The sequence below is a fragment of the Oryzias melastigma genome, linkage group LG14 (assembly GCF_002922805.2).
Source record: "Oryzias melastigma strain HK-1 linkage group LG14, ASM292280v2, whole genome shotgun sequence".
NCBI lineage: Eukaryota > Metazoa > Chordata > Actinopteri > Beloniformes > Adrianichthyidae > Oryzias > Oryzias melastigma.
Window position 1 is genome coordinate 29916968 of NC_050525.1, and position 16132 is coordinate 29933099.

A 16132-nucleotide genomic window follows, 5' to 3' on the forward strand; every position below is an offset into this window, starting at 1 on the left:
GGTGGAGGGGGTCGGGCATTCTGCTCTAGTTTGCGTTTCTAAGCCAGAAATGAAGCAACAGTTTCATGGAGGTGAAGATCCGAGGTCCTCCATCATCTCTGAGGGCTCACATCGCTGCTGACTGAACGGAGCCGAACTGAAAACTCTGCCGTCTGAAGCTGTTTCAATTCAGCTTCATTTCAGCTTCAGTTCAGTTCTGGTTCAGTTTAGTTTTCTGTTCATTTTCAGTTCAGCTCCAGTTTCAGTTTAAGTTCAGTTCAGTTCAGTTCAGTTTCAGTTCAGCTTCAGTTCAGCTTCAGTTCAGTTCAGTTCAGTTCAGCTTCATTTCAGCTTCAGTTCACTTCCAGGTCAGTTTCATTATAGTTTTCTGTTAATTTTCAGTTCAGCTCCAGTTTCAGTTCAGGGCTTCCTGACAGACAGCTCTCAGGTTGTCCGAGTTCCCTCTCCTCCGTAGCCGTTCCAGAATCGTCCTCCTGGACTTTTGTTTGGACACCAGCTCGGTCTGGTTAAACATCAAAGCTGTCTCCATCCTTCCTCTGAAGTCAAAGCCAGACAAATGTGAACATTTTATGACGATTCTTTAGGAATCCACTGAGTTCTGATGATGGAAACTTCAATTCAATCCAATTCTGTTTCTGTAGCCCAAAATCACTGAAAGAATCGCTTCTTTGGGCTTCATGTCGGTAATTTTACAGAAGCAGAAGGTCTGGGAGAGTGGTTATCCCCGTCCTGCTCCTGGGAGGGGTGTGCACTGACCCCGCCTTTTGATGGGGGTCGGGTCAGAACCGTTTCTATTCTGACCCAGTCGTACATTCGTGCCAGTAGGACTTCCACAAAAGACTCTGATTGTCTCATTTCACCATCAGGCTGCAGCAAGGAGCGTGCACGTATCACGTGAACACCTCTAACGGGATCCTTGTTCAGTCTGCAGGATTTGGGGGATTGAAAAATTGAAAAACCGTCCCAACACGCCTGCGTCTCTCCTACCTTTCTTCTTACTGACCCGTTTGTGCTGTAGAAGTGTTCACTATAACCTGTCGCCTGCAGCACGCCCATAGATAAAAACAATGAACATTTTCTCTCTGCGGGTCACTGAGCGTCCATGACCTTTACATTTCCTGAAGGTCACCTGTTTGACCACACAGGTTTGATAGTTTTTCACCTGCAGACGCCGCATCCACCTGTAAGGACAGCGGATGGATGAGAACATGCAGCAATGATGAGGTACGGGCTGTCAGAGTCGGTTGAATAGTTATTCCAGCCTGATTCTCTGCTGTGACCATCAGCTCAGGAGTCGCTGCTGCACCGCCAGAGCAGATCTTTATTCTGATTCTGGTGCTGAGATGTGGATTCCGGTTCTGGTCCTGGTGCTTGAACTGATGCTGACCTGTGAGGAAGACTCTGGCAGCATCTTCAGCCCGCTGACTCATCACGCTCTCACACCTTCAGAACAAACCTCCAGGCCGGAGGGAGGCTGAGAAATCCATAACACAAGTGAGCGTTTAGTCCATCTGTGAGGGAGGAAGGAGGCTCCTCCTACGATGTTATATAAGGAGGATGGAAGGAGGAGGCCTCTGCTGCGTCTCCTCATGTCTGAGGAAACTTCTCCTCACTGAAGGAAAACCGCAGGAGTGAAGATGAGAACCTGCAGATGATGATGGTGCAGGTCCAGACTCGCCGGTGGTCCTGAAGACTCAGGATCTGGTGGGTTTGGTGACAGACAGAACCAATCTTGGAGTCCGTCCTGACTGATCTCCAGGTGCCTCTTCATTCTGATCGACTGAACACACCTGGTTCAGGTAATCTGTAACTGGACCGGGACCGGGCAGACCAGAACTACAGAGTAGAACTTAATGTGGACTCAAAGTTTCCCGACTGGCTGATGGTTTCTGACCCGGGAGCAGAGACTTCTACTAGACTAACTGAACCTTTGGGTCATGTGACCCATCCGGGCATGCTTCCCTTTCGGGTCACTGCTGCTGGAGCCGGTTCTGGCGGCTGTAGGGCGAAGGCGGGGTTCACTCTGGCCAGGTCAGCAGTCTGCCGTAGGGTCACACAATCACAGGATCTCCTGCTTCCTCCCAGGGTTCAGCTGCAGGAATAAACACAAACGTGAAGAATTTTCCAAGAATAAAAGCTGGAAAAGTCGGAAGCTCCTGAACAGTTCCAGCATCACCAAACCCACAGGAAGCTGTGAGGAAGACCGCAGGTTCTGGAGGATGTCTGAGCTCTGAGGAGTCAGCTGTTCGTCCCGTGGACATGGTGGAGACCGGCAGGTCTGCAGACCGGACCTCATGTCCTGGACATCTGAAACTGTGACAAAGGAAGTGAAGAAGACCTTCATGGTTCAGTTTTAATGTTGCCCCGCCCTCATGATTTCTGGCCAATGGCAGCTGCTGTTTGCAGAGTTTAGAACCTGTGAAAGTTGGAAAAACTGAAGAACCAGACCAGCAAACTTTACTGGTGTAAACGCTTTGGACCCATCTGATCCTGAGCTGGACCCGGTTCTGGTTCTGAGGGACACGTTTGTGGTCTTCAGAGGAGGTGAAGCTGAAGATGTTCTCAGCTTCTCCTCTGGAGGAGGATCTGCATCAGGTCGGCTTCAAACACAGCCTCCTGTCTCGGTTATTCTGGGATGGCTTCTGTTGAGATGTGTGTTGCCTAGCAACCTGCTCAGTTGTGAAGATGTGCAGGATAAATGAAGCATCAGCACAAAGTCCTCTGTGTCTCCATGGCAACGAGAACTAGCTGCTCTCTCATTTGAAGGGCAGCTTAAGCCCCGCCCACTTTCCCATCAATTGTTTCTGATTTTTGTGAGATTTAAAACAAACATGAAGCTTCAATCAGAGATGTAGAGAAGCAGAATTCACAGAAAAATCCTCAAATGTTCTCGTCTCTGCAGCCGAAGTGTGTTATGAATCCCTTCAGGGTTTTTAGTTTCACGTCGCGTCCATCAAAGAGCTTTTGTTTCTGTGGAGGCTTCGCATTCCTGGAGGACCTGGAGGGCAGTCGCTGGAGATGCAGATCCTTCCAGTGAAACCCTGGAGACCCCAGAACTGCAACGATGCCCCCCCAAGATCCAGACTGCAGTTCACAGCTCTTGAAATGTTCTGAACACACGGATCCTTCTGACCTGGAGATCCAGGAGGAGTGGGCGGAGCCTGGATCTGACCTCTGAGTTTGGACAGTGGGGCGTCAGCAGCAGCACAGCGGTGATGAGAACGTGCTCTGAACATTTCTGAGGATCAGCCTGGTGATGATGGAAGCTCACTTTCAAAGCTCAAAACAGATGATGGCGAACATAGAGGCGGGCAGGGCTGCCCTCTAGTGGTGAGTTGAAGAACGACTGAAGGATTTGATCGAAACATGAAACTAGAAAGAACTCCAAATGTTTTTTAAAAAACTTCATTTGAGCAGAACTCCGTTAAAAACAAAATGAATGTTCTTAGGTCATGTGATGAACACTCAGAGAGAAACGGAAACATGAAAGAAACACATTTACACATGAAACGAGGACGAGTTTCTGTTATTTTATTAACAACTTTATCCAAAACAGTCATTTAATCAAAACAACATCACAGTAACAACACTACAGTTTATAGAGAAACTCACAAATAATTTAAATTTTAAAAAGGCGTTTCATTTTATAGTTTCAAATATTATTATTCTAGTTCAAAATATTATAGGAAATTGTTTTTACTTTACAGTAGAAAGTGAACAACAACAGGAGGTTATTCTACTGCGTGACGGTTTTTCTCCTGAATGATATTTACGTTTTCACTTCCCAATAATGTAGAACCCATCAGAGAAGTCCTCATGGGATGGAGCAGCTGTTTGGTCATCGACTCTTCAGATCAGACAGGGTGGAACCATCGACTGTATCAGAGAACTGGACTGAATGTGAACCACCCCCCCCCCAATAGTCGGTTTGAGTCATCGTTTCAATTTGAACTGCTCTCCAATCAGGAGTAAGCTTGTTGGAAAGCCACGCCCCTTCCACTTAAAGGTGATCTACACTACGTCTGTCAATCAAACATGTGTTCCTCTACAGAAGTCTATAGAGTTTTGGCTTCTTGGAGCCAGCTGGTACTTCCTGTTTGGAACACCGAGGGGAGGGGTCACTCAGTCCAGTTTTCAGATACAGTCAATGGGTGAAACGAACTCCACGTCATCCACAACTGATGAAGACACTAGATCTTTAGCTCTCTGGTTCTTTAGGCCTCTGGGTCTTTAGGTCTCTAAGTCTCTGGGTCTTTAGGTATTCAGATCTGTAGGTCTCTAGGTCTTCAGATCTTTAGGTCTCTAGGTCTTTAGGTGTCTAGGTCTTTAGGTCTCTTGGTCATCGGGTGTTTAGGTCTCTAGGTCTTTAAGTTCTTAGGTCTCTGGGTCTTTAGGCCTCTAGGTATTCAGATCTGTAGGTCTCTAGGTCTTTAGGTCTCTGTGTCTTTAGGTCTCTTGGTCTTCGAGTCTTTAGGTCTCTAGGTCTTTAAGTTTTCAGGTTTCTGGGTCTTTAGCTCTCTGCTTCTTTGGGTCTCTGGGTCTTTAGATCTCTGGGTGTCTATGTCTTTAGGCCATTAGGTCTCTAGGCCTTTAGGTTTCTAGGTATTCAGATCTGTAGGTCTCTAGGTCTTTAGGTCTCTTGGTTATCGGGTGTTTAGGTCTCTAGGTCTTTAAGTTCTTAGATCTCTGGGTCTTTAGGTCTCTAGGTCTTCAGGTTTTTAGGTCTCTGGGTCTTTAGGTCTCTGGGTATTCAGATCTGTAGGTCTCTAGGTCTTTAGGTGTCTAGGTCTTTAGGTCTTTAAGTTCTTAGGTCTCTTGGTCATCAGGTGTTTAGGTCTCTAGGTCTTTAAGTTCTTTGGTTTTTTGAGTCTCTGGGCCTTTAGGTCGTTGGTTTTTAGGTCTCCAGGTTTTCAGGTCTTTAGGTTTTTTTTAGGTCTTTAGGTCTGGAGCTTCTTCATGATCAGACGTGTTGAACATATAGAGGTCTCCCGGTCTTTGGACAGTCAGTCGTGTATCGAATCACAACGTCACAAACAGCTGTTCTTATTGCTTTTATTGTCTACAAGGAGAAACAGAAAAATCCAACAGTGTTTCTGCCAATCATCCAGTTCCTGACAAAGACTTCAAAACACTCTCCATCCCGCCGCCTCGCCGTGTCAGAAAAGATAGAAAAAAATAATCTGTTTTTGACAGAAGCAGAAGATGATCAGAGGATGATCAGAGGAGGAGCAGATCATCTTCAGGATCAAATCTGTTTCCTTTTCCTTCAGTCTGAAGTTTCTGCCGCAGGACTTTTCATGCTAATAACAAAACAACAGAGACGAAAGCCCAGACCATAATAATCTGCTGTGACAGTCTCTGTTTCAGCCAGCGGCAGACATCACCGCTCAGCCTGCAGGACTGCAGACAAACCCGTCTGCGCAGCTGCGTCTGCAGACATCACTTCTGCTGTTCAGGAAACCACAGCGTCTGAGGAGGAGGTTTCAAACAGTCTGTGATCAGGATCAGGATCAAGATCAGGATCAGGATCTCTCCAGACTATGAGATTCTGCAGGAGCAAATCAGGAAGCTCCTGGACGTGAGCATCAGCCTCCGAGCAGCAAATACAGCGTCAGTCTGGATTTCTTATAGACTTGGATGTAAGTTGGAAAAAAAAAGCAGCACCGACAGCAGAACCGATGAAAGACCCGCCCTGGCGAGCGCGGCGTCTCTGGTGTTTTTAACGTGTTTTTCTGATGATGGAGGACAGATATGAAGAAATGAGGTTCGAACTGAATTTCTGAAGATTTCTTTATTCCAATCGTTGTGAATCAGAAGCAGACGAAAAACGCTGTTTGGAAAAGCTCTCGTAGAAACTGAAGTGGGCGGGGCCACAAGCTCTCAGCTCCGCCCCATTCTGATGCAGACACAGATCCATGAACTTCTTTGTTTTCCTGGTCTGAGCTGGAATCTGGATCAGAACTGGATAGAAACGATATTGCTGCTGATTTTGTTGCGTTGGTCATTTTAACCCTTTAACACCTGAGGCATCGCTGGTGACGCAGAATCTTTAACGCACTGTAACTGTTCAAGTGTTATCATGATGATTCCAGTAGATTCTGAAGGAGAAAAAGACGCTTTTCTCCTTCAGAATCTACTGGAATCACTGTGTTAACCTTTGAAAAGTTACAGTAAATCAAAGAATAAAACACTGGAGCTCCGGTGCTAAAGGGTTAACTTGGGGGTGTGAAGGGCTGTAAGCTAGTGGGAGAGACTAAACAAAAGGATGATGGGATATCAGTGCAGGCTTACTCAGTGCCAACAGCCCCGCCCACAACTCACAGGTGAATTACTGAAGAACTCCGGCCGCTCTGCAGAAACTACGTCCTAGAAAACGACTAGTTTTTAGATTTGATCTAAAACCAGGAGAATCCGAACTGAGAGACGACGCTCTGGAAACAGAAGATGATCGGAGGGGACTAACCCTTCCCTTCTACTGTAGAAGTCCTCCAGGACAGAAACATCTTGAATTCCTGGATAGAAAACGGTCCAGCAAACGTGGACTCTTCAGTGGTCAGTCTGATCTGATCTGGACTCAGGTTGCTGGATTGTCAGCGGTTCTAGGAGAACCCGGGGTGGCGCGGGTCGGTTCTGGAACCTCAGATGATGCTGTTCTCCTCCTCATCAAAGACCTTCAGCCTGTTGGATCCAAACTTTTCTTCGTCTAAACAGGAGAGTTTTCCTTTTAAAGCTGCTGGTTTTTGGTTTTTCCTCCATGATGATGAAATAGGAGATTTTTGAAGTGATGGTTTATTTTTATAAAGTGAAGGTAAAGGCTCTATGGAGATAGAAATAGAGTAAAAGGCTTTCTCATCTTTACGTCTTCATTTCTGGATTATTTTAGTCTTGATCTGAACGTCAGACTCTCCTAAAACCTGGAATCTCCGTCGTCTTCCTCCCTTTTTACACCCACAGGAACTGAACGGAAGGACAAAGGTTGACGTTTGTAATCACAGGAAGGATCGGCTGCGATACTGCAGCGCGTCCACTAGGGGGTCGCATCAAAAAAGGTGCAAAAAGGCGACCAGATTAACAAACGTTTAATCTGAAAATCATACAAAAGGAGGGGAAAGGTTAAAAAAGGGACAGGTGTGAGGGAGCGTCAGCCTGCAAACAGCAGAATAAATAAATAATTCCAGGTGTTAACCATGACAGTGAGGTTTAATACAGGAGGAAGTGACCGCACAGGTGAGCTTGCTCAGGTAGGGATGCAGGAAGGAGGTCAGGCTGGATCCTCTGGTTAGTTCAGTAAAGCTCTACAGACTAGAGTGTGGCGTTGTCGTCTCTAATATGCAGCAGTGTGTTTATGTGTCGTCAATCACAAACAAACCCGCCTGCCGTGACAGCAAACAAACAAACAAACAAACAAATAAATAAAAACAAACCAATCTCAGCCTACAGCCGGCTGCTCCTCTAAATGATCACAGAAGTTAACTCGATGCAAGACTTATTGTTGGTAGTATTGAGAATAATATGACTACTTTTTTTGTTTGTTTGCGTTTGTTTTCTTAGAAAAAGGAAATCTTGGCGAGCAGCTTCCTCCTGCCGGATGATGGGAGGTCAAAGGCCGGTCAGTCGTCGTCCTCGTCGACCACGGGGTCCGTGTCCCAGCAGGTGATGTCGATCTCTGCAGACAGACAGCAGACGGTCCAGCTGAGCGTCCTGACCAGCAGCAGTCACGGATTCAAACATGCAGACGGTTCGAGACATCGTCAGCTGAGAGCAGACGTCAGCGCTACACCACGTCTGTCCAACGATTGTTCTGCTTCTCCTGGAGGGCGTTTCAGTTTGGCCACTAGGTGGCGATCATGAGTTTGGAAAATTCCTCTAAAGATGTTCAGTTAGTCAGAATGTATGTTTAGGTCAACTGAGCGTTAGCATTAGCCGTCCTATGGTAAATGCCATTAAACATTAGCATCAAGCTAGTGGACTTCAGCTTTATGAGTTAGATCAATCTCTACTTTTATGGATCGATTATTGATCTGTTAAGCTCAGATCGACTCAGATCAATTAATAGATTTGATCAATATTGGACACTTTGGATGAGAAAACCGACTGACAGGATCAAGGATCCATTGAAGCATGAAAAGAAGCCTGATAGCTGTTAGCATGTTCATGCTAACACTTCTTCACCTTTAGGGGGCGCCACAGCAGACAAACCACCTCCATCTAACCCTCTCCTCTGAATCCTTCTCCTTCCATCATCCTCATGTCCTTCACAGCCAGCAGGGCCAGGTGTGAAAATATGGTTTCAAAGTGGCAGAAAATGTGGACAAAGTGGGTTTGTTGACAGTTTCTGTGGTGGACAAACCTGTGCTGTCCACATCGGCTTAAGTGGGTACTCAATGCAGTGGAGCTCGCTAGCATGCTATAGTGGAGCTCGCTAGCACGCTAAAGACGAGCTCACTAGCATGCTATAGTGGAGCTCGCTAGCACGCTAAAGACGAGCTCACTAGCATGCTACAGTGGAGCTCACTAGCATGCTACGCTGCCCACCGTGCGGCTGGCTAGCATAGCGTGCTAACCCACTGAGTTCCCACTAAGCCAGTGTGAGCAGACAGCGGTTGGGACCTCCACAGAGACTGCAGACAAACTCCATCAGGACCCACATTTTCTGCACCTTCAAACCTCATGGAGCCACTGGTCCTCGCTGGCCGTGTTCGACCATCATCCTCTCTGTCCGGATGTCTCCAGTCTCATCATCACTGCTCCTCTAACGTGTCCATCTGCTTTCAGAACATCTGTGATCTGATCCTCTGGATTTATCAGTAATCTGGATCCCGTCTGGACCCTGCATGCTTCTGCAGAACCTGCAGAACCTGCTGCTGAAGTCCTCCTTCATCTTCACTCTAAAACCTCGGAGGAACTCTCCACGCCGAGCTCCAGTGACGGCGTCCACAGAGCCACGCTGACCTCGTGTCTACCTGTCCTTACCTGGAGGCCTGTTATAAAAGACGGGCGCTGGTTTGGCTGAGGACTCCTCTGATTGGCCGAACTCCTCCTCCTGTGATTGGCTGAAATATCCCTCGCTGGCCTGCAGCAGACGGAGACACGCCCATCAGCACCTGCAGAGCGCCGAATGAAGCGGCTGCACCTGTCAGACCTGAGTCCCCTCCTTCAGCAGCGCCTCGCCGTTGGTCATCAGCAGCTGGGCGTCCTCCAGCTCTGGCCCCTCCCCCGACGCGTGCTGCAGGGCGTGCTGGTAGCTGAGGGTCATCTGGTCTGAGCCCGTGACGTCCACCAGGCTGGACGGGTCGTCCTCGGCGCCGGCGCCCGAGTAGAAGCTGCCGTCCACCACCTCGTCAAAGCTGAGGAGGGGCTGGGGCCGGCCGCTCGCCGCCGCCGTGCTGGGGGGGGCGTCGCCATGGAGAACCTCGGCGTCCCCCATCAGGTCCACCAGATTGGAGGACTGGGCCGGGCTGGCTTTGGGGGCGGAGCCTCCGTCCCACAGGTCCACCAGGTTGTCCGTTCCCGAGTCCCACGAGGAGAAGCTGGGGGGGTCTCGAGACTGGGGGGCGACACTCTGCACGGGCTTGGGGGGCGTGGACTCCTGGACCGGGTTCTGCTGCGGCTTCGGGTCTGAAAGGAAGACGTGAATGAACGGCTGAGGAGCGGTCAGACGTCTCGGCTGGACCGGTTCTGCTGGTCCCACATTCAGCTGCTGTCACAGGTTCTGTCGTTTGTCTTCATGGTTCTGATGGGTTTTTTGTTTCTAAGTTTGTGTTTTTGTTTCTAAGTTTGTGTTTTTACAGGGAGACGATTCCACCATCAGGACAGCAGATGAAACATCAGAAACACTTTAATGTGAAACGTCAGATGAAGGAGATGATGAGTTCCTCATTCTGGTTCAATCGACTGTCAGTTTTATCTTCAGTTCCTACAGAAACATTTTAGTTTAGACTCAAAATCTCCACAAATGAGGAGTTTTGATCATTAGTGATTGTTTGGATCACGTCTGTATTTTCACTTTGTTTGGACGTTTGAGGAAATTCTTATGAATCAAACCTACAATCCTTCATATTTATGAAAAGACTCATCAGGATCGATGAATATGAGTCCCTCCAGTGATCAAACCTGTGAATCAACATTTAAAGATTCTGCTCTTTGAAGACTCTGCTGGTCGTGTTTAACGCCAAAATGTTATGTTGTCATGTAGTTTACTAAATCTTTTTGTTACAAATGAAGGAAATAGTTGAATAAATTATTAAAGTACCTATAAGTAATAAGTACACTTAAACTAATGACTATTTCCTTTGCTGGGGGTAAAAAATGGAATTCGTTGGATAATGACCTGAAAGAATGTTTGTTTAAGAACAAAACGATTGATTTGTATGATGTAAATATTGTGTTCCTGTTTGTATTATTGTTTTTATTTTGTGTTTGTTTTGATTCTGCCCTCTTATTTATTCTCTGTTTGTATCACATGAAATAATAAGAGTTTTGAAGGGATTGATAAGACTTGCTCTTCATCATAGTCCTGTTCTGAAGTGGACTGTATGGAAATAAAGACAAAGATCTAAACTTGTCCTGATTACAACTAACAATCTTAATTTCACTGTTTGCATCTTTACAAACAAACTTTTGAACATGTTGTCAAACATTTTGTGCGTCCATTTCAAATATATTTGTTATTGTGTTTCGTCCATAAACTATTCAACCTTAGAGTATTATTGTCAGAGGAAAATAAAAGGAAGCTACTCTAATTTATCACGTGTTGTCATATTTGAATCTATTTATGACAAAAACTTTTTATTGGGTATTTCATCTTGAGTAAAAAAGTGATGATGTAACTTTTTATAGCAGAAATGTTCTAGAGTTAAAGGAGAACCTGGTAATACACCAGAGAAAGAGGTTTTTCTGTGAGAAAGTGGCTCTTCTGCAGGTTTTCTACATGTTCTGCAGCTTACGCTGATCGTTTTGACAAACGCCGCAGCAGAGGAGAAAACTTTAATTCCGTAGTGTGAATGCTCCAAAAAGATTGAATCCAGCAGATCCGGTTTCATGTTCAGCACTTTGGTCGCCTCTGCTTTTGAAATTGGAATATAAATAATACATTGATTGATTGATCGATTGATTGAACCAAAAACCCCGATAACAGGAGCCAGCCGAGGCTTTGGTTCTACAGCGCCCCCCAGTGTTCTCCTGCAGGAGTAAACCTGCGCCTCCTCACCCCAGAGGTCCTCCTCCCGGCTGAAGTCCTCTTTGATGGGCGTGGTGACGATTTTAGGAATGGGGGAGGCGGCGGCCGTGGTGGAATCTCTGCTCGCTTCATCGTCATCATCGATCCCTTCAGAGGAACAGAAAAATGACAAAACAAAGGATTTCTCTTTTTAAAACATTCCTCAGATTTAGACTTCCTCTGAAATGTTTTTCCTCTAAACTCTGACTTTTCCTCCCACTCATGAACTCATGATATCTTTTGGTTTTAATTTTAGTGAAAAAGTCAGAAACAGAGAAAAAAGTTGATTTCTCCTTTTTAGTGCCGGTTATTTTAAACTGATTTTCTGACGTTTTTATGCAGAATAAAAAGTCAAAGAGGAAAAACTAAAGTTCATTCAACACCAAATTACCAACATGTTTATCAATGGAATTCAAATTAAACCACAAAAGTGTTTTCTTGTTTTTCTGAACAAAGACAACATGCAGGTGAATGCAGAGAAATGAAAACATGCTTCTGCTTTCAGGATTGTTGGAGTTCCGGACCATCTCCAGAGGAACTCTTGGTCTCTAACTTCCATTCGAGTCTCTAACTTCCACTCAGGTCCTCTTTGGTGGAAGGACCTGCAGCTTCTTTCTTCCTGAAATGCTGCAGACTTTTTTCCTGGTTTGAGTCAGTCCTCTGTGACCTGGACCTCCATTCCACTGAAGGAACCTGAAGACCAGGAACCCTAAACTGCTCTCAGCTGAACTTATCAGAGGAACCCGATCATCAGATGATCCGGTTCAGGTCTGTGGGTCTCTGCAGAACACTCATCTTTATTTCCTCTGTGAGTTCTGACCACCTCCTGAAGGTCCACTTCACCAACACTGTCAGAACACCACAGGGTTCTCCAGAACACCAACAGTACAGACCAGAATGATGATCCGCTTCATGTTTGAGGCTGGACCACAGACCAGAGAAACTTTGAGGATTCTTTGAGAAAACGGCTGGATGAGTTTTAAACAAACTCAGAAAACTTCATGTTCTCGAGACTCACAGAATAACTTCTTATTATCAATAAAATAAGCAATATATAATTTAAAACGATAATTTAAAAAAATGGCTTTAAGTCTTCCCAACAGACTTCAAGCCCTTTCTTTTAGGTCTACATGAGGTCTACATCAGGTCTACATCAGGTCTACATCAGGTCTACATGAGGTCTACATGAGGTTTACATCAGGTCTACATCAGGTCTACATCAGGTCTACATGAGGTCTACATCAGGTGTAAATCAGGTCTAAATCAGGTCTACATCGGTCTACATAGGGCGACAGTGGCTCAGGTGGTAGAGCGGGTCGGCCAATGATCGAAGGATAGGCGGTTCGATTCCGGCTCCCGCCAGTCAAGTGTCGTTGTGTCCTTGGGCAAGACTCTTAACCCTGCTTGCCTCCAGTGTGGCTCCACTGGTGTGTGAATGCGTATGAATGTTCCGGTGATGGTCAGAGGGGCCGTAGGCGCATACTGGCAGCCACGCCTCTGTCAGCCTGCCCCAGGGCAGCTGTGGCTACAGTAGTAGCTTACCGTCACCAAGTATGAATGAGGTGTGAATGAATAATGGATATAAAATGTAAGCGCTTTGAGTGTCCTGAAAAGCACAGATAAATCTAATCCATTATTACATGATATCTACATGAGGTCTACATCAGGTCTATATCAGGTCTACATGAGGTCTATATCAGGTCTACATGAGGTCTATATGAGGTCTACATGAGGTTTAAAGAAGGTCAACCAAAGGTCTAAATTCTGTCCACAGAAGGTCCAGAGAAGCTCTACAGAAAGTCTATTGAAGGTTTACACAAATGTTCTAGAGCAGTTCCAGAGGTCAATGACAGTGACTACCGTCTGGCAGCCAGTGCTGCACAAACACTCACAGGTTGTCGTCAGAGTTAAAGGCGGCGGCGGCGGGTTTTTATGTGACAGAGAAGGTGTGGGCGGGGCCACGATGCCGTCCAACATCAGAGCGGGTCAGAAGACAAAGGAGAAGATAGAAATGTTATTCTCTGACAGAAATCACTTTGCTGCTGGTCGAAGCCACAAAACTGGAAGAAAAAAGATAAACTTGGATCAGCTGACATCTAAAGCAGGACGACGACAGACTGGACTGAGACGGACAAACCACAGACAGATCCACGCAGACCTGGAGGTCTGTCCTCACCTGCTCTGAACGCTCTGTCAGGATCTAGCAATAACTGTCTTCACTGAAGCAGCAGAGAGTGAAACATGGGCACAGGAAACGGAGTTTGAACATTTCCAAAAGCCTTTAGAGATCTGCTGGTTTCAATATTTAACCAAGAGACTGATCTGTAGTTTGATCTGTAGTTTGATCAGTAGATTGATGTGAGGACATGTTCTATCTACTTACAGGTCTGATGCTCATCCTCACGTTCCTGTCTGACCTTTCATTTCCTCAGATTCACTAACGTGGGAGCGAGTCTTTGACTGGACGATGCTACTTTGCTGTTCCTGTTTTGACCAACAGGAAACTCTAACCGTCAGAGTCTGGTTGGTGAGTCCGCTCGGATCTGGGTGTTCTGCACTCGGACTCAGACTCATGCCGAGATCCAGATCCACATCACTCAGAATACGGTTTGTCTAAAGGTGTGAGTCAGTCCCCCCCCCCCAATTAAAAAAAAACACAAATTTTAAACAAGATGGAGCCACGCCCCCACAAGCCCTTCTGCTCTCATTCCTGGTGGATCTACACCATTCACTGTATCTGAGAACTGGACAGGCTATCCCGCCCCCCCGGCATTCCAAACAGGAAGTGGCTCCAAGAAGCCAAAATCGACTTCTATGTAGAAATGACCAGCTGTTGCTGTCATTCCATTGGTCAGAATCAACACTCTGACTCTGAGGCCTTTTAACATCTGACTGATAATCCTCTTTTTTCTGTAGTTAAAATTATTCAAGTTATAAACTGACCAATCACATGCCTCAATGAAAGTGGGTGGAGCCACTGGCCCCCCATGTCCAACATTTAAAACGTTGGATTGACAGAATGTGTCGCCGCCCAATTTCAAATGGTAGGGGCGTGGCCTTCCAACAAGCACTGATTGGTGCGAGTGGTTTCCATAGAAACTCAGACCTCTCAATCAGCCAATCACTGCTCCCGGATGTCGTCTGGCTCCAACATGGTAGCATCTCTTTTGGAAAAAATGCAGACTAGGCTGGTTTTCATTCCCTCAGTCCAGTTCACAGATACAGTCAATGGTTTAAACGACTGGAAGGAATGCACACTGCCACCTGCTGGATAAGCAGGGAGAAGTTCTGATCTAATCAGATCCGGTTTGAATCCGTGGTTCTGCTGGTAGCTCTGAGAACACGGCCCGCTCTGATTGGTTAGTGGTCCAGATAGACCTCCCACTGAACTTCATTATGATGTCATTCCCCCTGACAGTATATCCCTGCTGACAGTATATCCCTCTTGACAGTATATTCCTCTTGACAGTATATTCCTGCTGACAGTATATCCCTGCTGACTGTATATCCCTGCTGACAGTATATCCCTCTTGACAGTATATCCCTGCTGACAGTATATCCCTCCTGACAGTATATCCCTCCTGACAGTATATCCCTCCTGACAGTATATCCCTCCTGACAGTATATCCCTCCTGACAGTATATCCCTGCTGACAGTATATCCTACAGCTGACAGTATATCCCTGCTGACAGTATATCCCTCTTGACAGTATATACCTCCTGACAGTATATCCCTCTTGACAGTATATCCCTGCTGACAGTATATCCCTCTTGACAGTATATCCCTCTTGACAGTATATACGTCCTGACAGTATATCCCTCTTGACAGTATATCCCTGCTGACAGTATATCCTACAGCTGACAGTATATCCCTGCTGACAGTATATCCCTCTTGACAGTATATCCCTGCTGACAGTATATCCTACAGCTGACAGTTTATCCCTCTTGACAGTATATCCTTCGTGACCATACAGTATATCCCTGCTGACAGTATATACCTCCTGACAGTATATCCCTCCTGACAGAATATCCGTCCTGACAGTATATCCCTCCTGACAGTATATACCTCCTGACAGTATATCCCTCCTGACAGAATATCCGTCCTGACAGTATATCTCTCTTGACAGTATATATCCGCTGCTGACAGTATATCCCTGCTGACAGTATATACCTCCAGACAGTATATCCCTGCTGACAGTATATCCTACAGCTGACAGTATATCCCTGCTGACAGTATATCCGTCCTGATAGTATAATTCAATTCAATTCAATCTTATTTATATAGCCCAAAATCACAAAAGAATTTGCCTCATTGGGCCACAGTATATCCCTCCTGACAGTATATCCTACAGCTGACAGTATATCCCTCCTGACAGTATATCCTACAGCTGACAGTATATCCCTCTTGACAGTATATCCCTCCTGACAGTATATCCCTGCTGACAGTATATCCTACAGCTGACAGTATATCCCTCCTGACAGTATATCCCTCTTGACAGTATATCCTACAGCTGACAGTATATCCCTCTTGACAGTATATCCCTCCTGACAGTATATCCCTCCTGACAGTATATCCCTCCTGACAGTATATCCTACAGCTGACAGTATATCCCTCTTGACAGTATATCCCTCCTGACAGTATATCCCAACTGACAGTATATCCCTCTTGACAGTATATACCTCCTGACAGTATATCCCAACTGACAGTATATCCCTCTTGACAGTATATACCTCCTGACAGTATATCCCTGCTGACAGTATATCCGTCCTGACAGTATATCCTACAGCTGACCTCGGTGTCTCTGTCCTCATCAGTTCTGGGGGCGAGGGGGGGTCCACGCTCCTCCTCTGTACCTACCAGCCGTGGCAGCAGGCTGCGTCCGAGCTCGTGGTGGCGGCGTGCAGAGGGGGGAGG

At 46.2% G+C, this 16132-nt stretch overlaps 1 protein-coding gene across 1 annotated transcript; it reads right to left on the minus strand.

The window, feature by feature from the left end:
- Window positions 1-7062: 7062 nt before the first annotated feature.
- Window positions 7063-14420, minus strand: dbn1 (drebrin 1). The gene is made up of 5 exons (XM_024266116.2): window positions 13111-14420; window positions 11210-11326; window positions 9143-9618; window positions 8974-9073; window positions 7063-7666 (listed from the first exon to the last, which is right to left on the minus strand). The coding sequence occupies exons 1-5, from the start codon at window positions 13193-13195 to the stop codon at window positions 7611-7613; spliced, it is 834 nt and encodes a 277-aa protein (XP_024121884.1). The 5' UTR covers window positions 13196-14420; the 3' UTR covers window positions 7063-7610.
- Window positions 14421-16132: the final 1712 nt, after the last annotated feature.

Coding starts and splice junctions, on each gene's coding strand:
- dbn1 (XM_024266116.2), bottom strand. CDS start 13,195: ATGTTGGACGGCATCGTGGCCCCGCCCACACCTTCTCTGTCACATAAA. Junction 9,619..11,209: donor CCGGGAGGAGGACCTCTGGG/GTGAGGAGGCGC, acceptor TCTTCCTTTCAG/ACCCGAAGCCGCAGCAGAAC. Junction 7,667..8,973: donor CTTTTATAACAGGCCTCCAG/GTAAGGACAGGT, acceptor GTCTGTCTGCAG/AGATCGACATCACCTGCTGG.